Source organism: Piliocolobus tephrosceles, chromosome 20, assembly GCF_002776525.5.
Source record: "Piliocolobus tephrosceles isolate RC106 chromosome 20, ASM277652v3, whole genome shotgun sequence".
In the NCBI taxonomy this organism is placed as follows: Eukaryota; Metazoa; Chordata; class Mammalia; order Primates; family Cercopithecidae; genus Piliocolobus; species Piliocolobus tephrosceles.
In genome coordinates, this window is record NC_045453.1 from 36,077,837 (window position 1) to 36,100,262 (window position 22,426).

General features: G+C 58.1%; 1 protein-coding gene across 4 annotated transcripts; it reads left to right on the plus strand.

Annotated features, from left to right (window-relative positions):
* The first annotated feature begins 3,606 nt into the window (after window positions 1-3,606).
* On the plus strand, window positions 3,607-22,105 carry ARFGAP1 (ADP ribosylation factor GTPase activating protein 1). 4 transcript variants are annotated; one of them, XM_023183258.1, is made up of 13 exons: window positions 3,607-3,743; window positions 7,030-7,093; window positions 7,559-7,668; window positions 7,947-8,118; window positions 8,659-8,759; window positions 9,567-9,653; window positions 10,233-10,329; window positions 13,358-13,414; window positions 14,950-14,982; window positions 17,337-17,393; window positions 18,120-18,179; window positions 18,833-18,909; window positions 19,923-22,105. In XM_023183258.1, the coding sequence occupies exons 2-13, from the start codon at window positions 7,034-7,036 to the stop codon at window positions 20,230-20,232; spliced, it is 1,221 nt and encodes a 406-aa protein (XP_023039026.1). In that variant the 5' UTR covers window positions 3,607-3,743; window positions 7,030-7,033; the 3' UTR covers window positions 20,233-22,105. The 4 variants fall into 4 exon arrangements, with proteins under 4 accessions (XP_023039026.1, XP_023039027.1, XP_023039028.1 ...); XM_023183259.1 differs by lacking the exon at window positions 13,358-13,414; XM_023183260.1 differs by lacking the exon at window positions 7,559-7,668 and having other exon boundaries at window positions 3,620-3,743.
* The last annotated feature ends 321 nt before the right edge of the window (window positions 22,106-22,426 follow it).

Genomic DNA, 22,426 nt, shown 5'->3' on the forward strand with positions numbered 1-22,426 from the left:
GCGGACCAGGCAGGAAGGGACGTGGTGCCTGGGGCCCCCGACCCTCTGGCTATGCTGGAGGCATTCCAGCAAGGCTGGCCTGGGGCCCCATCTGTGTGCTGCTGCCACTCACGGTGGGACTTTGGGCACGTCTCTCCATAGCGTGAGCCCCAGCCTTGGAGCTATGCAACGCGTGGATGTGGCAGGCCCTGCCTTGCAAGGAAGCCCTAGGAGGGTGGCTGCCCTTGGGGATGCCCCATAACTGACCCAGTATGGTGACCCTAAGCTGATGAGCCTGAAGGCATGTACCCATACATGCAGTACCTATGCACAGAAATGCACACACACACACACGTACATGCACATATACACATACTGCACATACGTGTGTGCACACACCCCAGACTTGGGTAGCTCTAGCTGCTCCTCAGGCTCGGCCACCCTGCTGGGGGCTGGCTGGACGCTGTGGACAAGGCTGACTGGCTGTGAGGCCCACACGGGGTCACAGAGGACCTGTGCTCAAGGCCCTGCCCACGTTCTCTGTTCCTTGTGTTGGGAACGAAACCTCCGTGGCCCTCACCCCGGAGCTGACGCTGTATCTCCCCATCACAGGCACGCCTGGCCCTGGCCCAGTGGACAGCTGGCTCCACGCACCCTCCTCCTTCTGCTCCAAAAAGGGCATTACAGGCTTCTGGATGCAAAGCTGCGTCCACCACTTACCATCTTTTCACTTTGGGCAAATTATTGAATTGTACTGTGCCCCGGTTTCCTCGTCTGAACAATGGGTTCATATCAGAGTGCATGGTTGCGTGGATTAAATGTGCTCTTCCTCATCAAGCCCAGGGCTGCGATTCTGGCAAGTGCTTAGCTAGTGTAGGCTTGAAAGGGAAATTGGAGGCCTTGTTCCACAGATGGGTGACCTGAGTCCAGGGAAATGCAGTGTTTTGCCGCAGGTCCCACGACTTCACAGGTGACCTGGACTCCTGCCTGGCTCACAGCAGCTTCATTCCTGCTCACCTGCCTGTGGCCCAGGCAGCTCTGCACAGCCATTTACTCAGAAGTTCTCATTTCACTGTTTTTGTATTGTTTGATTTTATTCACATCAAGACCTTCAAGAGCCTCAGGGAGGAAAGCACAGAGATGATCACATTACTATAACTGAAAATTAATGGACTGCTGGCAGTTCTAGAAGAAAAACAAATTATCTAAATATTTTAGATGGGAAAATAGAATGTTTTCAATTTGCAGCTGCAGGTTCCGCACTATTCTCCACTCCATTGCCAGATCCCGCCACTGTGAGTAAGCTTTGGCCCCGCTGTGAGTTGGCCACTGCGAGCCTTGAGATTGCAGGGAGAGGCGAGGCTGCTGTGGGTGCTGTGAGGCAGCAGCTACCCTGTCCTTGCAAGGGCCACGCCTCTGATCTGAGCTCTAGGAACTGGGGCCTTGCTCTAGGGGTGGAGGTAGCCCCAGACCTCCCAGAATCTGGGTGGGCCTGGTTGATGAGGCAGCACTCTGACTACTGGCTTTACAATCAGAAAACTGCAAGTTCAGCTTCCACTGGTTACCCAATGCCAGACGTTGGCCCCAACTGTGCCCCTTCCAAGACTGCCTTCCCTTTTCCTCTCCTCCTTCTCAGCTTCTCAATCTTCATAGTCCACCTCTTCCAGGCAGCCCACTGTGACTAATCCAGGACATGGCTCCCACTCTCTGAACTCATGGCACCCACACAGTCCTGACCACGAGATCCGGTGCTGAAATCTACACTGTTCCAACTGCCACTTGTGTAGACGCTGCTGGTAGATGTGCCTGTGCACATCACCTTGGCCCTCTCCTTTCTGTGCACGCCAGTGGTTTCTTACTGCAAGAACTGGCGACTCCCTCCTGAGGGCAAATAAACGGCATTGAGACACCATTTTGTACCCACAAGTCCTGCTGCCATCAAAGACCAACAATACCCAGTGTTGACAGAGATGCAGAGCAGCTGGACCTCATACATCACTGGCGGAAGCGTGAAATGCTTACCATCTTTGCTGCTGTTGTTTTGAGATGCAGTCGCGCTCTATCGCCCAGGCTGGAGTGCAGTGGCGCAATCTCAGCTCACTGCAACCTCTGCCTCCAGGGTTCAAGCAATTCTGCTTCAGCCTCCCGAGTAGCTGGGATTACAGGTGTGCACCCCCAAGCCCAGCTAATTTTTGTATTTTTAGTACAGACGAGGTTTCGCCACGTTGGCCAGGCTGGTCTTGAACTCCTGACCTCTGGTGATCGGCCTGACCCGGCCTTCCAAAGTGTTGGGATTACAGGCCTGAGTCACTGCGCTCTACCACTTAGCATGTTTTAATAATGTTCCATACCCACCTACCCAGGACCCAGAAATCTCACTTCTAGGTAATCACCTAAGAGGAAGAAAAAATATGCCTACAAAAAGACCTTTCAAGATAGCTTTATTCATGCTAGCCAAAACTTAGACACGACCCCAGTGTCCAAAGTGTGAATAAATGAAGGAATGTGACGTGTTTTCCATGGCACACTGCTCGGCAATAAAAAGGAACCAGTTACGGATACGTGCAATGTGACTGAATCTCAGAGACATCATGTTAAAGAAGCCATCACGAAGGTATATTTTGCACAACTCTGTGTGATATTCCAGAACAGACAAAACTAAGATATGGCGATATTGGAATCAGAAGAGTGGCTGCCTCTGATGGAAATGTTCTATAATTGACTATGGTAGACATTACCTGGGGGTATGCATTTGTCAAAACTCATTGAACTGCACGTTTTGCAGTGTGTAGCTTATACCTCAATAAAAATGTTTATTCTCCATCATTTCGGAAGTCACCCAGATCAACGAGGAATACGTGGAATGCAGAGAAAAAAAACAAAGTAAAAACAAAACAAAAAATTATCTGCAACTAACCTCCCACAGGTGATCGCTTTTTCAGCTGTGTACCTTCCTAGTGCAGACTCGGGTCACACCACTGCACACCTGCACCGTGGGGCATCTGCGTGGCAGGGGTGGGGACCCGCGGACCCTCTCAACCCCGCCGCCTCCCACCAGGGCCCAAAGGCTCGGGTGGTGGAAGAGAGACTCAGACCCCAGGGCGGGAGCACGGGCCCCAGGACGCAACCCTCCACCCCCGCGCCGGTCCCCCGGTCCCCTGCTGCCCACTGCCCGTGACCCTCGCCTCCCTGCCTATCACCCGCTGCCCCGGTCCTCCTACCCGAGTCCCCCTGCCGGTTCCCGGCTGTCCTGGCCCCTCTGCCCCCGCCCCGTAGACCTCGCCCCTCTGCCGGTCCTATATGGCCCCCGGTCCTCCTACCCCCGTCCCCCTGCCGGGCGGTTCCAGCCCCGCAGCTCCCGCCCCGGCCCCCACCCGCCCCGCCCCCGTTGTCGGCCCCTGGTGAACGCGCCGTCCCAGAAGCACCTCAGTTTGGTTCCACGGATGCACGGACGCTTCTCCCGCCCGGCCCCCAAATGCTGCCGTCCTCCGCGGCCACCGCGATCAGGTGCGGTCCGGGGCCTGGGGCGGGAGTTGGACGGCGCGGCTACGCGTCTCCATGGCGACCGGGCGGGTGCGCGCCTCGGGCGCTGGGGCCTGAGGCGGAAGTCCCTCCCCTGCCGGCTCCCATGAGACCTTGCAAAGCGCAACGTAGCCGGAAGCTGGTGGCGGCTGGTGGGCGACAGGGCGCATCCCCGTTGCAGTGCGGCGGTCCGAACCCGGCCCTGGCCTGACCCCGGCGGCCCTGCCCGCCCCTCCTGTCAGGTAAGCGCGCGGCTTGGCGGCCCGGGCTCGGCCTGAGGCCCCGGCTGCCGCGGCGTCGTCCCCGGCCTTCGCGGGCGGACTCCCCGCCGCAGCCTCCCCCGCCCGGACCCCGTTCCACCCCGAGGCTGATGCCCCAGAGTTTGGGGGCGCCCACCCCGACCTCCCCCAGTCCCCTCGGCGCTGGACGGCGGGGCCCTTCTCGCGCTGACGCCCTGCTGCAGCCGCCCCTCCGCCGTGCCACCCCCCGCCACTCGTGCCCCCTTTCCTCCGAAGCTGCCCTCCACCCGCACCCCGGATCTGAAATTTCCCACCGGTTACGGGAGTCCAGCGGGTCCCTGCCCACCCATGTCGCCTCCCGGGGCGCGAGCAGGACCCTGCCCCGTCTCCTTCAACACCCTCTTCCCGAGCTCCTTCGGACACAGGACTCGGCCTGGACACATCCTAGTCAGGTGGCCTTTGAAGCCCTGTGGGGCTTCCACCCGCTAAGAAGTGAGGGTCCTGCCCAGCAGGTGTTGGTGAGCCCAGTCTCATCAGAAATGGCAGCCTCAGCTCGCTTGGTTTTCCTCCTTACCCTTTGACGTGGATGCCTGTCTTAAGGGAGGGAGAAAAAGAAACCAGGAAGGGACTTTTAAAACTTTTCTCAGTTTATGTGGGTTTGGAAGAACTGTGCTTCTTGCCTCTTCTTTTAAACGGTTTTAATTACCGCCCACCAATTCTGAGAAGTAATCCTGCTCATTTTTTGCAGGTCTAATATTCCTGCCATGCTCTGCTGATTATAGCACCAAAGTTCGGCTCTAAAGTGGCCCAGGGGATTGAAGCCCTTAGCTTTGTTTTGGCGTCCCTTTCTGGGACCATATCCTTGTCAAAGGTCAGAAGTAATCCGTGTTTAGAGAAAGGGCTCTTGTTCTTAGACATGGCTACTTGAGGCGCTTCAGACAGTTTCTGGGAACCACTGCTGGTATTTCTGCCTGTCACTGTGTTACAGCCCGTGGGTCTAAACAGTGTTCTTAAATATCCCTTTTGATCTCACGTATTGAGAATGTTCCAACTTATGGATCCTGAGTTTTGAAGTTTCCGGAGCTTACCGAACTAATACAGTGTTCTCACTGGATTTGATGTTTACTGAAGTCACATCTACTTGCAGAAGCAGGTATATTTTTGCATCTTGGTTTCAAGTGTTAAGAGTTTTGGATTATTTTTCAAGATAAACCATATTTGTGCTTTGAAGGTTAAGAGGCATGTGCTTTCGTGTTATTAACTTTAACATTTCAGGGAACTAGGGCTCTTGAATATCCACAATGAGTCACATAGAGGAGTTCCTTTTAAATCCAAGCTGAGTCCTTTCCTTTTTGCACGTTTTCTTCCTCCGGTGGTTCTGCGAGTATCCTGTATGTTTTACAGTTAGAAATTCAAGCCATCTCATGGTTCTGACTTTTGTTTGCCTGTGTCTGTTGACCAAGACATAAGCCCCTGAGGGCAGGCATGGTGCTGTGGAAAGAGTGCAGGACTGAGTGTGGAGACCTGGATTGGTCTCGTCCTGCTTTGGCGGCTCACCTCCTCTCCGTGGGCCGTGGCTTCTGCTTGTGCAGTAGTTCTGCCACGGCCGTCGGCGGCTGCTGTACAAGAATGTGTCCCAAGGGCCCTGTAAGCTCAGCCCCGCTCCCCGCCTGCCAGGGCATCTGTCCACCCAGGTTCTCCCTCTTCCGTCCTCAGTCGGCTGTACCCGTGGATGCTCAGTTTGACGACGGTATCCGCCTGAATGAGTCATGCTGGGGTCCGGGTCCTGCGATCAGGAGTGAGCATTCACTGCCTCATACCTGTGGTTCCTGGACACTCTCACACAAGGCACAGAGAATTATGGAGCAGAAGGGAGCCCAGGGTGAACTTTCGGTTTTGTTTTTATGAACTGCAGAAAACAGGTGTTTATTTCCTGACTTTGAATGGGTTTAAAGTGGGCACTGGTCAATATTAGGAGTCATGGGCTTTAGAATTCAGAAACTTTGGCTGTGTGGAGTTGGGACTCCCCCAGTGAATACCTTCTTTCCGGATACTTAAGATTAGAAATGAAATATAGACAGAGGGTTTTTTTAAAAAATTTTTTATTTTTTTAAAGCTTCACCTCAACGTGAAGTTCTGCCTACAGTGATAGTGGGAAAGCTGGTCTACACAGTCCTCTTCAACACAGTGAAGGAGGGAAGGGCTGGTGCTGGGAATGTCCCATGGCTTACAGAGTTCTACGTGTTTTCCGTGTAGTGAGAGGTAGAGGGAACAGCACATGGCTCCATTCGTATTGAGAGGTGGGTGAGCCTCAGAGAAACAGTGCACTGAGGTGTGGGCTGGTGGGGATCCAGGTCTGCTGCCTCCAGGCTGGACTGTCTTCTACAGTTTGCTCGGTGCTGTTGTGTGCAGGACCGCTGGGTCATTCTCCTTTGATGCTGGGGTTGGTACCACCCCTTCCTCCTGCTTTGAATCTTAACGATGTCGATTTTCCTGGTCCTGAATTAGATGGGCCACCAGTTGAAGTTGTACTTTGCTAAAGCTAGGAGAGCTACAGAGACATCAATAGGTTTTCTCTTCACCCTAAACCTTGTTGCTACTGTCTCACTAGGGTCCCTGTGAGTCACCATGGCGGGGCTGATGGTCTGAAGCCACTCCCCTTGTCCTGCAGCAGCCACACTGTTGCCCCCATGCCTCAGAATGGCCCCAGAAGGACCTACCTGCAGGTCCACCAGCAGGCTGGACTTCCCACACACTCCAGGCAGGGTCCCGCTTCTGCCCCGACACGGGCAGAAGCCTCCCTGCACTGCATTGGGGATGTGGTAGGAAGGGTGGAGCGCCGAGTCCCTGGGCTCCCTGTCGTTGGCAGTGATCAGCCCAAGTGTGGTGTGTCACCTTTTAGGTGGAAAATCGAATTTAGCAGCCTGTGTGTGTTTTTAAAGACTACCCGTTGCTGTGAATTTCACCATTAGAAGACAGGACTTTTTACAAATGATGTGGTCTTGGTGGTGGATAACCGTAAGCAAAGTGGCACCAATAATTACGTGGTCTTCCTTGCCATCGCCCCGGCCACAGCCTGGGAGCCTCCTGGGGGTATGGGGAGCAGAGTCCTTCAGTATGTGGTCCTCCCGGCCCCTGCAGCGGGCGGCCCTGTGACCAGGGCTTCCCAGCAGCTCAGCAGATGGTCTCTCAGGTTTTCTGTTGTGTGGGGTTTTTGGACAGACGTTATTTTCTTTTTTGTAGAGTAGCCTGTTTGTAAGTTTAAAGTGTTTGTTTTTCTCCTTTGCAGCATCATGGCCAGCCCAAGGACCAGGAAGGTTCTTAAAGAAGTCAGGGTGCAGGATGAGAACAACGTAAGCCTCTGCCCCGCCCCCCCCCCCCCCCCCCCCCCCCCCCCAATCCTTGGTCAGGGTCAGGGAGTCTCGGGAAGTTGCGCTCTGAGCCCGTGGTTCTGGGACCCTCCTGGAGTTGATGGTGGTTGGCGTCCTCTGGACGTGTGGGACTTGTACTGGCTGGTGGCCTGGGTGGCCGGCTCTTAGAGTGGTGCCATTTCTGGCACTTATCAGTGCTGGCTGTTGGGGGTGGGGGCTCCTCCGCATTCCTCAGGCCACATCGCTCTAAGGACAGGTCCGCCTCATCTTCCCATCTGAACATTTTATTGCATGGGAGGCTCTTTCCCCTCACGCCTTGCCCTGACCCACGCCCCCGGCCACCCTGGGCAGCCCTCTGCGTTCGCTTCTTGAGGCCACCTGTCGGATCTTTGGGGTCCCTGGGCTCTGCCCTGAGCCGCCTGCTGAGTCACTGTGGCCCCTTTGCAGGTTTGTTTTGAGTGTGGCGCATTCAATCCTCAGTGGGTCAGCGTGACCTATGGCATCTGGATCTGCCTGGAGTGTTCGGGGAGACACCGCGGGCTTGGGGTGCACCTCAGGTCAGTGTCGTACCACTCCGGCTCTGCGGAGAGCCTGTGGTCATCCCAGCATCTGTTTCTGACACTGGAGGTGCTGACGCCAGGGAAGCTTGGGGGCTGTTTCCCATTGCGTTGCCAGTGTCCACTCCAGTGACGCCATGGCACAGGGTTCCAGCTGCTGGCCACTCGGCCTCCCTGTGGCTGCTGCTTGCTTGTCTAATTCTCAGGATGATGCTGGGTAGAGGGTGTCCCTGGGTGTCCCCGGTGCTGGTTGATTTGCTCAATCCTCTGGTTTCCAGCTTTGTGCGCTCTGTGACTATGGACAAGTGGAAGGACATTGAGCTTGAGAAGATGAAAGCTGGCGGGAATGCTAAGTTCCGAGAGTTCCTGGAGTCTCAGGAGGACTACGATCCCTGCTGGTCCTTGCAGGAGAAGTACAACAGCAGAGCCGCGGCCCTCTTTAGGGATAAGGTAGAGATGGGCGTGACTCACTCTTGCCCATGGCGTGGTGCTGCTCTGCTTTTAGTGGTTCTGGAGTCGGTTCTTTTGCTGGTTCTGACACACCCACTGGGCCACACATAGTCCAGGACAGAAAGGAATGTCGTGGTCCTTGCTGTCCTGCCCAGAGGGGAGGCAAATGGCTTGTGGGAGAGATGGACCTTCCCTGCCTCCGGGGGAGAAAGTAGCTGTGACCCTTTATTGCCTCTGTGACATGTTGGGCACAGTGTTTCTAAGAAGTTTGGAGGCCAAATGGGTGGGTACTCTTGTGTTTGAAGTTGGAGCTGCACCAACTAGGAGCTCCCCAGCTCTGTTGTTCATGTAAAGGGAGCCCTGGCCTCACGTCCACAGCTGGTCTGTGCACCTGAGCAGGGGCTGTCGAGGGGGGGCCGGCAGGAGGCTGCGGGTGGTGGGTGCTCCAGGTGGGCCGCGGGGGGTGCGCTAGAGTCAACGGAGCCCAAGGGTGTCGCCAAGCACCTTTATGCTCTCTGATGCCCCGTGTCTCCTTGTCAGGTGGCCGCTCTGGCCGAAGGTAGAGAGTGGTCTCTGGAGTCATCACCTGCCCAGAACTGGACCCCACCTCAGCCCAGGACCCTGCAGTTCACGGCACACCGGTAGCTGCTCCTCATGGGGCTTCAGTGCCGTTTCCACTGGGCCCTGATCTTAGTCGACTGGGTTACCCCACAGAATTCTCCCCTTCTTTGCTGTTGTGACAGCTCTTTTCCCAGAAGTCAGTGGGAAAAACAGATTTTTTTTAATTGCCAAGGCAATTCAAGCTTTTCATACATTTCAACCCATAAAGCTGTCTCAAATAGTGCCCCAGGTAAGCTCCGCACGCCTTCCAGATGTGCACACAGCCGTGTGCGCCGTGGCGCTGTGGGATTCACGTCTCCGTCTGCCTGCAGAGGTGTTGTCTCCCCTTCCCCAGAGTTGCCTATCTACCTGTGGCACTGGCCCTGCCACCTTGAACTGACCCCTGTCATGGATACGTCCCATGTCCCACTGCAGGGAACGTCCCGGGTGAGGTGACTGGGTAGCATGAGGCCTCCCCACCTAACTTGGAGCCCCGGAGCCCCGCCAGCCAGGTGCTTCTGGCAGAAGGCTTTGCACTGCGGGCAACTCCGGCTTGATTCCAGGCCCTCAGTCCTCTTGCCCCACCTCTCGCCTCTGCCTCCTGCTGACGGGGAGAGTGCAGAGCCCACTGTGGAGGCCTGTCGTGTTGCCCATGAGGCTGGCATTGCTGGGTTTCAGCACCTGAGCCCGAACATCCGCTCAGAGCTGAAGGCCACCCTGGCCTCAGGTGCTCTCAGGGGTGACGTGAAAGCGCTGCCCACGTAGGCCACATGGTTCTGGGGGTGCTGCTGGGTTCCCTCAGACTTCACCCAGTTTTGGCCTCACCAGCCTTTGATTCTTGGTTTCAGAGCCTCTGGCCAGCCGCAGAGTGTGACCGCCTCCTCGGACAAGGCTTTCGAAGACTGGCTGAATGATGACCTCGGCTCCTATCAAGGGTTAGGACTTGAGAGCTGGGGATGCCTGGGGCAGGCCAGACCCATGGGGTTTAGTCTGCTGGGTAGGGCTGCTTCCCTCTGGGCCTCCCGTGTGCAGTGGGTGTGGGACCCGTACATGCTGGTGCAGAGTCTGACTGCAGTGAGCCCCTGCTGCCCACCCAGGTGTGGATTGGGGGTCTTGGGTATAGAGAAGAGCTAACACTTAGAAGAAAAGCATAACACATTTTTTGCTTGGAATTTGCTATACCTATACATGAATTTTTATCCCCAAAGCTGTCATATTAAGTTGTTTTGATCCTTCTTCCAGTACGTCTGTGACTGGGTTTGGGGACTTGCTGGGGACCCTCTCTCTGGTGATGTGGCAGGAGGGTCTTTTTAAATGTGCAGAAAGCACGTCTGTCTGCTGCTGGGGAGCTGCCAAGGCTCCTGCTGCTATGGGAGGCAGCGTGCACGTCCTATGCGTGGGGACGTTGGCACATTCCTCAGAGCCTCAGCCTCACCTCTGTTCAGGGCCCCACACCTTCAGGAGGAGCAGGGTTCACGCCAGCATCTTCAGCCTCTTGTCCACTTTGTTTTCAGAGCCCAGGGGAATCGTTATGTGGGGTTTGGGAACACACCACCGCCCCAGAAGAAAGAAGATGACTTCCTCAACAACGCCATGTCCTCCCTGTACTCGGTGAGGACTTGTGGGCCCTGCAGAACATCTCGACCCGGACTGAGGGCACGCCAGGCCGTCGGGGGCAGTGTGGCAGTCCTGGAACACGTGCTCTTTGCCTTGTTGTGATCTGAGGACCCCTCCCTTACCTTCAGTGATGTTTTCTTGCAAAAATGTGGCTTAAATTTTTCAGATCCCAAATTCAGTCACTTCTTTTTTTTTTAAGACAGAGTCTTGCTTTGTCGCCCAGGCTGCAGACTGGAGTGCGCTGGCACAATCTGGCTCACTGCAACCTCTGCCTCCCAGGTTCAAGTGATTCTCCTGCCTCAGCCTCCTGAGTAGCTGGGATTATAGGCTCCCACTATCACATCCAGCTAATTTTTGTATTTTTTTTTTTTTTTTTTTGAGACGGAGTCTCGCTCTGTCGCCCAGGCTGGAGTGCAGTGGCCGGATCTCAGCTCACTGCAAGCTCCGCCTCCCGGGTTTACGCCTCCGGAGTAACTGGGACTACAGGCGCCCGCCACCATGCCCGGCTAGTGTTTTTTGTATTTTTTTAGTAGAGACAGGGTTTCACTGTGTTACCCAGGATGCTCTCGATCTCCTGACCTCGTGATCCACCCGTCTCGGCCTTCCAAAGTGCTGGGATTATAGGCTTGAGCCACCGCGCCTGGCCTAATTTTTGTATCTTTAGTAGAGATGGGGTTTCACCAGGTTGGCCAGGTTGGTTTCGAATTCCTGACTTCTGATGATCTGTCCACCTCGGCCTCCCAAAGTGCTGGGATGACAGGAGTGAGCCACCGCACCCAACCAACACTTACTTACTTCTGACACAAAATGTGTGTATTTCAAATCTAACAACAGACGTTCTTCCAAGGAACCCCAGGACTCTGACGGCCGCCACTTGGCCGTGTTCTCTGCAGAGGGAGTGCTGTGTGCAGTGGGAAGCTGGCTCTGGGCTTGGGGCTCTGTGGCAGTGCTGGGAAGCTGCTCGGGCACTGCCCGAGGTCACTCAGGGCCACCTCTGGTCTGGGGGTGCCTGGAAGCTCCAGGTCGGGTGTTCAGAGTATGACACCCTGGGCTTGTTGCCATTTTCCTATTAACAGAAATACATGTTGTTTGATTTTCATTTTCTAAGGAAATTTTTACCGTCTTTAAAAACTGATTCTTGCGGGTATGATGGCTCACGCCTGTAATCCCGGTACTTTGGGAGGTGGAGGCGGGCGGATCACCTGAGGTTAGGAGTTTGAGACCAGCCTGGCCAACATGGCGAAACCCCGTCTCTACTAAAAAATGTAAAAATTAGCCAGGCGGGGTGGCATGTGCCTTGTAGCCCCAGCTACTGAGGAAGCTGAAGCAGGAGAATTGCTTGAACCCGGCAGGCAGAGGTTGCAGTCAGCCTAGATAGCACCATTGCACTCCAGCCTGGGCGACAGAGTACGACTCCATGTCAAAAAAAAAGATTTTTATTCGTCACAGCATTATTGTCTGTCACACTAGCAACCTGAGACTCTGGCCACAGGGGCCGCTTGAATGGGAGCTTGTGCTGAGAGCCAAGGAAGGACTTGTTTGTTTATTTATTTATTTATTTTGAGATAGGTCTTGCTCTGTTGCCAGGGCTGGAGTGCAGTGGCATATTTATAGCTCATTGCAGCCTCGAACCCTGGGTTCAAGCGATCCTCCCACCTGGGCCTCTCGAGTTGCTGAGCTTCCCAAAGTTCCAGTATTACAGGAATGAGCCACCATGCCTGGCCAGAAAGGATTTTTTAATACTAACACGACAAGATCTTCAAAGTATGTTAACTAAAAACAAGCAGGTTTAAAACGATAGCTTCATCTGCAAGGAGCCCTGCCATAGAGTCTTGGGAGCCCCCAAGTGTGTGTAGCTTCCAGTTGCTCGGGGTGGCCTGGCTGCACCTCGGGCCACTGACGGCCACGGTTGCTTCCTCTTGCAGTCATTGCTGCATCTTTAGGAAAGAAAAGTGCGTTTTTCCAGCCTGTGTGTGGGCTTCACATTTGTGGCCCTTCTGCTGCCTTTTGCTGGGCATCTGCTCTCTGGGAAAGGCAGTTCAGCTTAGTGATCTCTCAGGTGAGGGTCCCTTTGCGTTTCCTTTAGGAGGAAGAGGGTGAGTTGTGATTGAAATGAGACTTATTTTATTTTATTTTATTTTATTTTATGTTATGTTATGTTATGTTATGTTATGTTATGTTATGTTATGTTATGTTTGAGACGCAGTCTCGCTCTGTCGCCCAGGCCGGAGTGCAGTGGCCGGATCTCAGCTCACTGCAAGCTCCGCCTCCCGGGTTCACGCCATTCTCCTGCCTCATCCTCCCTGGTAGCTGGGACTACAGGCGCCCGCCACCTCGCCCGGCTAGTTTTTTGTGTTTTTTTTTTAGTAGAGACGGGATTTTGCCGTGTTAGCCAGGATGGTCTTGATCTCCTGACCTTGTGATCCTCCCGTCTCGGCCTCCCAAAGTGCTGGGATTACAGGCTTGAGCCACCACGCCCGGCCGACATTTATTTTTCTAAATAGCTTTAATTGTCTCGGGAGACTCACGAGGAAACCCTGAGCATAGATGAAGGAGAGCAGGTTACGGCGGTCATGACCCCACACGCCTCACCTCTTTCTGTTCCTCTGGGGAGGCAGGAGGAAGTGCCAGCCGTGGGGAGGAGAGCAGGTTAGAGCAGGTTACAGCGGTTATGACCCCACGTGCCTCACCTCTGCCTGTTTCTCTAGGGAGACAGGAGGGAGCACTGGCTCTGGGGAGGGGTCCTGCCCTGCAGTGTGGGCTTGCTTCTTGAGGGTGGTGAGATCCACAGGAGGCTGGATTGCATCGTGTTGGGAGCACTGCAGTTGGCGAGGTTGGGGTAGAGGGCACGTGTCCGTTGTGCCCTGGGTCCAGTTGTACTTCTCCAGCAGCCTGGCGAAGCAGGCGCTGTGGGGTCAGGACGGGGTGGGGGCCTGGTCCTCGTCCTTGCTGAGATGCTCTGCTCAGCGCCGGGCTCCTGGGTCCCAGTCCTGATGCAGCTGCTCTTTGTCGCCTTCCTCAGGGCTGGAGCAGCTTCACCACTGGAGCCAGCCGGTTTGCCTCAGCAGCCAAGGAGGGCGTAAGTCACTGTCCCCACCAGGCCCTCAGGACACTGGCCACTTGCTGGTCTGCGGGGGCGATTGCCTCTCAGAGCGCAGGGGGGAGCTGTTCCCACCATGTTGCTCCCTCCTCATGCCAGGCGGGCTGCCTCATGTACCCGCTCAGGGCCTGCAGGGCCAAACTCGTTTCCTGTTCACGGGTAACTGGTGCAGCCACTGCGGCCGGCCACCTCATTCTGGGAGCTGCAGAAGGCATGTGGGACACAGAGGGTTTCTGGGTGCTCCAACCATGGGCTGTGCCAACGCAGTACCAGCCAGGGTGGTCCCAAAGCCTTGGAGGTTCTGCAGGTACACAGCAGCCCAGGCTGTCAGGAGCCGCTCCTATGTCAGACCAGCTGCTGGCAAAGGGGTCCCGCCCTGATGAAAGCCAGGGAGATGTGAGCCCCATTGATTCCTAGACTCCACCCTAACGAAGCAGGGCAGGTCTCGGGCACCCTGGGCCCTAGAGCTTCTGGGGCTCAAGTCGTGGTTTGGTAGCGTTTTCTCTCTTTCGCCGTTCCTCAGCCTGAAACGGGAGGATCTGGGGCTTTCGTCAGGGCAGACAGTGGAGCATTAGGCAGAGACCCAAGAGCAGGCCTGGCATCAGGATGGGGCGTGGGCCCCCGGGGGCTGGCTGGGCTGTGGTGTGAAAGGAGAAGGGGAAGCCCAGAGCAGGGCAGCTGGGTGCCTGCAGCTGCCCAGACAAGCAGCCAAGGCACCCAGGTTAGGGCTCTTATAAGTGGAAGTCACAGTGTGCACCTTTCAGATATCCCCATGGTCACCCTGGCCCCGTGGCTTCCCCAGTCACAGTGCGCACCTGTCAGAGGTCCCCGTGGTCACTCTGGCCCCGTGTCTTCCCTGGGAGAGGCAGGCCTGGGAGTGCCTGGAAGGGGCAGCAGGCCAGGTGTCCAGGCTCCAGCTCTCACGGCCCTGTGACTTTGCCAAGTGTGAGGTTCTGGTTCCCGCCAGAGCCTCCGTTTTCCGTCACTACTGGAGGGCTACAGCCTGGGGAGGCCCAGGTACCTTCCAGCCAGCGTCACAGCCGGGCCTTTTCTCCTCCCCCAGAGCGTAAAAGTGACCGAGGTGGCTGGACTGTGTTTGGCATGGAGCTGCCCCCGTAGCGGGGTAGATGGGCCTGGGGCGGTGGCGCCGCCCATTGAAGACAGTGCTGGTGTGGTTTCCCCAGCCTGTCCTCTGCTCCAGCAGGCCCCCGCCCTGTCCTGAAGTCTGGAGGATGGGGTTGGCCCTGCTGTTCCCTGGCCTCGCACACTGCTCACGTGTGCCCTCGCCCCAGTAGCTTGCTGGGCTGGCCTCCAGGGAGAAGCCAGGATTTGTGCTAATCCAGGCCCCACTGCAGCTCTTCTGGGCATCTCAGATGTCTCCCCAACCTGAGAGCTGGTGGCAGCCCAGGGGCCATTGGGAGACAGTCCTGGACCTGAGTCTGTGGGCCCTGAGGAAGGAGGCCTGGCAGTCCGTGTTAAAGACCATCAAGCCTTGTTTTTGTTTTTCATTGTAGGCTACAAAGTTTGGATCCCAAGCAAGTCAGAAGGTAACAGAGGAGAAGCTTCTACACCCTGGTGCTTCTAAAACGATCCTGAGTCTCTGACGTCATGTGCAGCGCCTGAAGCTGCCTGGTTCCCTCTTCTCAGGCCACATGCTCAGAGCGTAGGAGGGGGCTGTTCCCACCATGTTGCTCCCTCCTCATGCCAGGGTGGCTGCCTCACGTACCCGCTCAGGGCCTGCCGGGCCAAACTCGTTTCATTGGTAGCTGGTGCAGGTGTGCAGCCACTGCGCTGGCCACCTCGTTGGGAGCAGGACTGCCTGGCTTGGCAGATGGCCCACACTGGCGGTGGCTGCTCAGCCGGAAGGGCCATCGTGGGTGGTGCTGTGCCTGCGGCACGTAGGATGTGTCTGCACGCCGAGGCAACGGAGCGTCCCTTTGCCCTGGCCAGGGCATCCCCCAGTTGTAGGCAGTGTGGCCTCAGGCCTTTGCATGTGTTTTTTTTTTTTTTTTGAGACAGAGTCTCACTCTGTCGCCCAGGCTGGAGTGCAGTGACTGGATCTCGGCTCACTGCAGCTCTGCCTCCCAGGTTTACGCCATTCTCCTGCCTCAGCCTCCCGAGTAGCTGGGACTACAGGCGCCCGCCACCTCACCCGGCTAGTTTTTTTGTATTTTTTAGTAGAGACGGGGTTTCACCATGTTAGCCAGGATGGTCTCGATCTCCTGACCTCGTGATCCGCCCGTCTCGGCCTCCCAAAGTGCTGGAATTACAGGCTTGAGCCACCGCGCCCGGCCTATGTTTTTTATTCTTTAGGATGTGGGTGGGGGCCCCACAGTCCCCACTTGGTGGTCAGGGCTGTGGTCTGGCTGTCCTTGGATTCAGAATCACACCCACGTGAGGCCCACCATGGAAGCTCGACTGCAGGTGTGGAGCCGTGCGTGGCTTTTTAGGACACGCCCTTGCCCCCGGGCGAGGGGGTCCGTTCTCACAGAGTGCCCATCTGTCACCCCCGTGGCCCATAGCACCCCCGTCTTGTCTGAGGGAGTCTCCCCACGTGCCCACCCCCAGCTGCAGGGACGCCTGACTGGCTTTGCCGCAGGCCTCCCGGGGTCCTGAGCCGCAGGCGCTCAGCAGTTCCTGCAGGTGGTGGTCAGTTCCCGGCAGGGAGCAGCTGCTCCAGGGTTGTGTTGCTGAGAGCCTGCCTGGTGCTGCCTTAGCGCTGCAGCATCCCGTGGCGGGCTCGAAGGCGCTGCTGGTTACTAATGCCGCCCCTCACCTTGCTCTCTCCTCACCTGTCTCCTTGCTGTCGGGTAAAGTTTTGGGGTCACAAGCAGCAGCCGGAGCCGGTAAAGCCTGTGTCTGCTCGTGCATGCCGCCCGCGTCTCTGCCGAGAATGTGCTTGGCTTCCTCGGTCCTGCTGCTGCTGCTGTCTGGTGTCACCTCACACGTGCGCCCTCAGACCCTCTCCCTGGCCTCGGTCCCTCCTGCGAGCTGCTGCTGTCTGGTGTCACCTCACGCGTGCGCACGCTCAGACCCTCGCCCTGGCCTCGGTCCATGGCTCTCCTGTAAAATCCAGGATCTGCATCAGGCTTGGTTGTGTGTGCCTGTCAGCCCTGCACAGTACTACTGCGCTCCACCCTGGGCAACTAAATGAGTCCCCCATCTCCAGAACACACAGATCCCCGACCCAGGCTTGCTGTTGGGGAGGCGCTGGAGGGAGGGCGGGGGCACTGGGCGCCGAGCTGCTGAGCAGGGTTTCCAGGCCGCCTGCGCTCCCTCGAACACAGTGCAAAGGGGAGGGTGACGAGTTCTTCCCTTTCCGGCCTTTGATCCGTGCTGCTCCCTGCCTTTGGGGGAAGAGGAGGCCTCACACCACATCCCCAGGTGGCCTCAACGCCACTGACCCAGGATCAGGAGAGGCTGAGCTCCTTTCTCAGCAGCTTCTTCCTGTGGCCCTGGCGTCTGTGCCCTCTTCCCTCCAGGGGGGACTCAGTGCCTGCCTGGGGAGGAGGGAGCTGCGTCCCAGGTCAGCACAGGGTGGCTACCGCCGGTGTTGGCCTCAGGCACAGGCTGCACAGGGCATGTTCCCACCAGCCCAGCCCTGCCGGCCGCATGGTGGCCCGTGAGGGAGGACCCTGGAGGGAGCTCCCCCTCGTCCTGAGGGCACTTCCTGCGAGAATGGGGGTGGGAGGGCCGCGGTCTCCACCTTCTAGATGTGGCAACCGATTGCGCTTTAGGTGTTGTGTGCGAAGCCTTGTTTCCTGCTCCCTGCATTTGTATCCTGCTGCCTGCCTTCCTGCTGGTGAAGCTCGCACTGCCCTTTGCTGGCCTGGACTGCCACTGACGACCCGTGTCTCGCAGTGGAGCTGCCATGGGGCTCACGTGACTTTCCTTCCTACAGGCGTCCGAGCTGGGCCACAGCCTCAACGAGAACGTCCTCAAGCCTGCGCAGGAGAAGGTAACGGGCAGCTGCGGGTGGTTGACATGCTGCTTGTGCCTGGAGCTCTTCACTCCGGGGGAAATGGGTGTGTCAGAGGCGTTAGGGGATTGTTTGTCCAGCAGCTGAGACTCAGAGGTACCTCTCAGACCCCCCAGCTCATCCCTTTCCCCGGCCTAGGGCCTCCCTTGTAGCCCCCCCAGCCCACCTCCATTCCTCTGCCTCACCCCCACAGCTGGCCCTGGAGCCCAGCACCCGCAGCCCACCTCCGTCCTCTGCCTCACCCCCACAGCTGGCCCCGGATCCCAGCACCCCCAGCCCACCTCCGTCCTCTGCCTCAGCCCCACAGTGGGCCCCAGAGCTGAGCCCAGAGGAGGCTCTGGTACAGGAATGATGCCCACCATCCTCGGGGGTCGAGAGCCCCGCCAGCTCCCTGACTCCTTCGGGGCTTGACTGGGATGAGCAGGGCAGCCCCCCGGGCAGCACGGGCGTCCTCAGGTCATGTTGCTATTTGTCAGCAGTGGCTGGCGGGGGCCACGTCTGCAGACACCAGGCCTCACGATGACATGGGCTCTTGATGCTGGAATCCTTTTGGGGCCACTGTAGGACTTTCTGGGGCTCAGCCTGACGAGTGTCCACAGGCCCCTGTTACTTTGGATGCCCTCACCCTGGGGATTCCTGCACTCCTGAAGCTTTAAGCTTTAATCTCTGCCGCCCCCATTAATGCTGCCGTCTTAATCCATGCAGGTGAAGGAGGGAAAGATTTTTGATGATGTGTCCAGTGGGGTCTCTCAGTTGGCGTCCAAGGTAGGGAGCCTGCCGCATGTGCGGGCACAGTCAAAGCCAGTCTCCATATTCCACGGCCCTGGGCATGAGAGCAGGGTGTGCCCCGTGCAGCCCCCAGCCCGCCTTGGCAGTGGCCACTGTCCTTTGAGACGGGAGGAGGGCTGCCCAGCCTGATGGCCCGAGGGATATGGAAACAGCTTGGCCCACTGCGGCGCGGTCAGCCACTAACTGTCGCTTCTCCTGCTCTTACCTTGTTGCTGCCACTGGCCTTTTCCTCGGTAAGTGCCAGCGTCATCTTTGCTGCCATCGGTCCCGCTGCTCTGCGGGCCATTCGGGGCGTGCGTTTTGTCCTGTTTCCTGGCATGAGGCGCTCTGCAGACGGGGAGGGAAGAGCAGGCCTCGGTCCTCTCCCGAGCATGTGGTGGGAGCTCTTGAGGTCTGTGCCTGAGGCTGTCCTCACTGCCGTGTCCCGCATGCACCTGGTGCCACTGCGGCGTGGCTGTGTGTGTCTGTGTCTGTACGCATGTGTGCGGCACCCCTTGTTTCTGGATGTTTCTGGATTTTACCCGGGTCTTTTCAGCGGGATGGCACGTGCCAGCTTGCGTGTGGGGGCCTCCAGAAGCTGCCTGTGCCGTGACAGGGCCTTCCTAACCTCTCTTCCCGTCGCCTTCCAGGTCCAGGGAGTCGGTAGTAAGGGATGGCGGGACGTCACCACCTTTTTTTCGGGGAAAGCAGAGGGCCCCTTGGACAGGTACGCTGTGTCCCCTCCTGGGCCTTGCGTCCCACTCCCCTGCCTTGGCCACTCCTCCCACAGGCTGTCGGGGAGGTGGTCGGCGTCATTGCTGGGGAGGGGAGAGGGGCACTATGGAAGGTTCTCTGAGTGCTCTGCAGCTGCAGAGGCCTATCCTGCCTATCTCTGCCCTGGCTGCTCTCTGGAACCCTGCAGGAGCTGGGCTCCCCAGGCTAGGGTGGGAGGGAGGGTCTCCCCCACACACCCCCACGTAGGAGGAGCTGGCCCTACTCTGCTGTTCCTCTGTCTTCCAGACTCTGGGTGGGTGGAGCAGGTGGGGGGCCAGGGACAGGAGGGCTGGGGGCCCCGGAGACCTGTCCTGGCCCCCATGTCCAGCTCTGCCCTTAGCGCTGGGCACCCCAGCCATTTCTGCTGGAAGCTGGCTGCTTTTCTTGGCCTCTGACTCCGATAGGGGAACCACAGGGGATCTCATAGGGCCTGGCCTTGTGCTGTCTACTGAGAGGCCAGTGCTGGTGGGCACGGATGCGCTGCCCACTAGGTGGGCCCAGATTTTGCCTGAGACGCCCTTCTCTTCCTTCTGTGTGTGTGGTTTTTCAGTGATGTGATTGCAGCTGAGGACAGGGCAGGGCCTGGTTTGGGGCCGGCATAGCTGAGGGTGTTGCTCAGGAGAGCCTGTGTCCCACCTTGAGGCCAGTGCCCCTGCCCCTCCCCACTTGACTAAACCACTGTTTTATTGCAGCAGTTTGGAGCTAGTAGAAAAAGGAAGTTTTTAGTAGAACTATCTTGCAGTTTGGGTGATTGATAAAGAGTGGACCCTGGTTCTCCAGCTCCCCGGCAGTTTCCACTGCTCTGAAGTGGGAGAAACAGCTCCCGCCTGGTGGGGCTGCTGTGGACCCCGAGCGTTGGCTTGGGAAGGTGGTCACTGTCCAGGTGCAGAGCTCTCAGGGGCACAGAATTCCCAGTGGTGGGCTAAGTAACAGTCATTCAGAATCCCCCTTCTGTCTCTTTAAAAGCTCTTCGGAGGGCCACAGTTACCAGAACAGCGGTCCGGACCACTTCCAAAACAGCACCATAGACCAGAGTTTCTGGGAGACCTTTGGAAGTGCTGAGCCCACCAAGGCCCGCAAGTCCCCAAGCAGCGACAGCTGGACGTGTGCGGACACCTCCACCGAGAGGAGGAGCTCGGACAGCTGGGAGGTGTGGGGCTCGGCCTCCACCAACAGGAACAGCAACAGCGACGGTGGGGAGGGCGGGGAGGGTGCCAAGAAGGCAGTGCCACTGGCCATGCCCGCCGACGATGGCTGGGACAACCAGAACTGGTAGGGCCACCGTGCCCCCGTCCCCAGCGCCCCAGGCGACTTCATGTTTGCACTCTGCCCTCATCGTTCCTCCTCCTCTCATTTGACCCAAGAATCAGCGACTGCAGCGTGAGGACAGCATCTCGGGAGGCAGGACCCCAGGGAGACTCGGGTTCGTGCCGCCTGCCACGTGGGGGTCTCGGTGCATGGGAGCGGCCTGCTCTCCAGCCTGGGCGGGGCCCATCCCGCCCTACACTCCCCTGGGCATTCTTGGACTCAAGGCAGGGGCTCTTCGTGGCTTGCTGGGAGGTGGCTGCAGCACAGAGGCCCGTGACTGTTCCAGCGGCCGGTTCGCTGCGCAGTGTCTCCAGGGGCTGGGACCAGCCACGGCCGAGCTGTCAGCGACATGAGGTGTCCCTTTTTGAGACACTTAACTTTGGGTTTGCTCTAGTTCTTTCTTTCTGAAGAGAGTGACTGGAGTAGCAAAGATGGAAACGCTAAAGGGGATACTGGCGCTCACACTGCCGTCCAACCACCCTCGGCTCCCAAGTCCACGCCTGCCTGGGCCCGTGCGGTCAAACCCACGTCGGTCGTGACCCTCCGTGGCGTCCCTGCATCCGCACTGTCCAACCACCAAGTTCACCAGACATAGCCTCCACGATAGCCACACCCACACCTGAGCTGTTCTCAGTGCTGGGACTTGACCATCCTGGAACACCCTAGAAGAAAAGGCGCAGGGTGGGCCCTCTGCCCTGATGCAGGAGGGTACGACAGCGGCTGTGGCCAGGCAGAAGAGCCCCGGGTTCAGGAGCTGAGCAGGGGATGCCTGTGCGTGGTGCCTGGGCCTGGAGAAGCTCCAGCCCCGGGATGGGGCTGCCCTGCAGACTGGTGCCCGCCACGTGCCGACCCTCACCTCCCCGAGAACTGGATGCTGCCATGTGTGCTCGTGTCTGTTGCCCACCCCGTGTGACCCTTGGCCTTGGCCAGCCGTGCATGCACCCGAAGCTCGTGCAGTTTGTATGTGAGGTGCTCTCTCCCCTGCCACCATGCTCATCCCTGTTGCCTTGGCCACGCTCCTTGGTCGCCCCACTTCCCGGTCGCCGTCTGCAGCGCTCCTGGAGCAGCCTGGGCCCTTCAGGCCCTGTGCTCCTCCCACCCTAGGGGCTCAGCCGCCTGCGAGACAGGATGGGACGAGATTTCCGCGAGCCCTCCTGGCGCCCGGTCCTCCCTGTGGGCACCAGCCCTCTTGGTAGCCGGTGTGGAGGGCCGGTGTCCTTGGCTGCCATGGAGGAACTTGGTCACCGAAACAGCCACCTGCTGTCATTGGACCTGAAGTCAGAGGCTCATGGTGCTGAGAAGCCACTGGGCAAAGTGGCCAACACAAAGGTCCCGGGAAGCCAGCCCCCGAGAGCGGAGCGTGGGTCTTTTGTGTCTTTCTCCAGGCTGAGACTTGGGCGTGCGCGTGGTGTTTCCCGAGGGCTGTTTGGACCCTGATGGGCTGAATGCTCCGAGGAGGGGTGGACGCCACCCTGGACGGTGGGACGTGGTGTTCCATGTGCCTGTTTCCACGTCAGCACCTTTTGACTTGGCAGCATGGAGCCAAGCTCTGCCCCTGCCCAGGAGGGTGCCTTTCTTGGGGGTAGGGGGACGGCCCCCTCTGCCTGCCTCAGATCCCCTTTGATGGGAGCTGCAGTCAGCAGTGTGGAGGTGTCTGGGCCACCTTCAGAAGGTGGTTGTGGTGGCCGAGACCCTATCCACAGAGGGTGACGGCCTTTCCCTTCTGCAGGTGTGGGCAGGTGGGCCTGGGACAGATGCTGGGGCCTCTCCTGGCTGTATATGAGGGCCCATGTGGAAGGCGCGGACCTGACAGCATTCCAATAAAGCATAGGGAACACGCAGAACATCTGGGTGCATCCCAAGGGGGAAGTGTCCAGTGCTGTGCGAGTAGGGTCATGGGACCCCCAGGAAGGCAAGAGTGGGACACTAGGAGTCATGGGCAGGCCCCTCACTGCTCCTGGCCCCCTCCGCCCAGCCCTCCTGGGGAGGCCCTGGCATCACTCCATCTGAGGCAGAGCTTCTGGGGAGTAGGGGAGTAGGCAGCTGGGTGACCCAGCCAGGGAAGAGGTCAAGGGGCCCCGACATGTGCCTCTGGCTGGCCAGTGAGACACTGGGGTGGGGTCCAGGGACCCTTGGCCTGGAGAGGTGAACAGCGGCTCCTG

What these genes read in the sequence shown, in the direction of transcription:
- ARFGAP1 (XM_023183258.1), top strand. Translation starts at nt 7,034, where the DNA reads ATGGCCAGCCCAAGGACCAGGAAGGTTCTTAAAGAAGTCAGGGTGCAG. An exon ending in CGGCCCTCTTTAGGGATAAG is followed by an intron (nt 8,119 to 8,658) that starts GTAGAGATGGGC and finishes TCTCCTTGTCAG; the next exon opens with GTGGCCGCTCTGGCCGAAGG. An exon ending in GCAGAGGGCCCCTTGGACAG is followed by an intron (nt 18,910 to 19,922) that starts GTACGCTGTGTC and finishes TCTCTTTAAAAG; the next exon opens with CTCTTCGGAGGGCCACAGTT.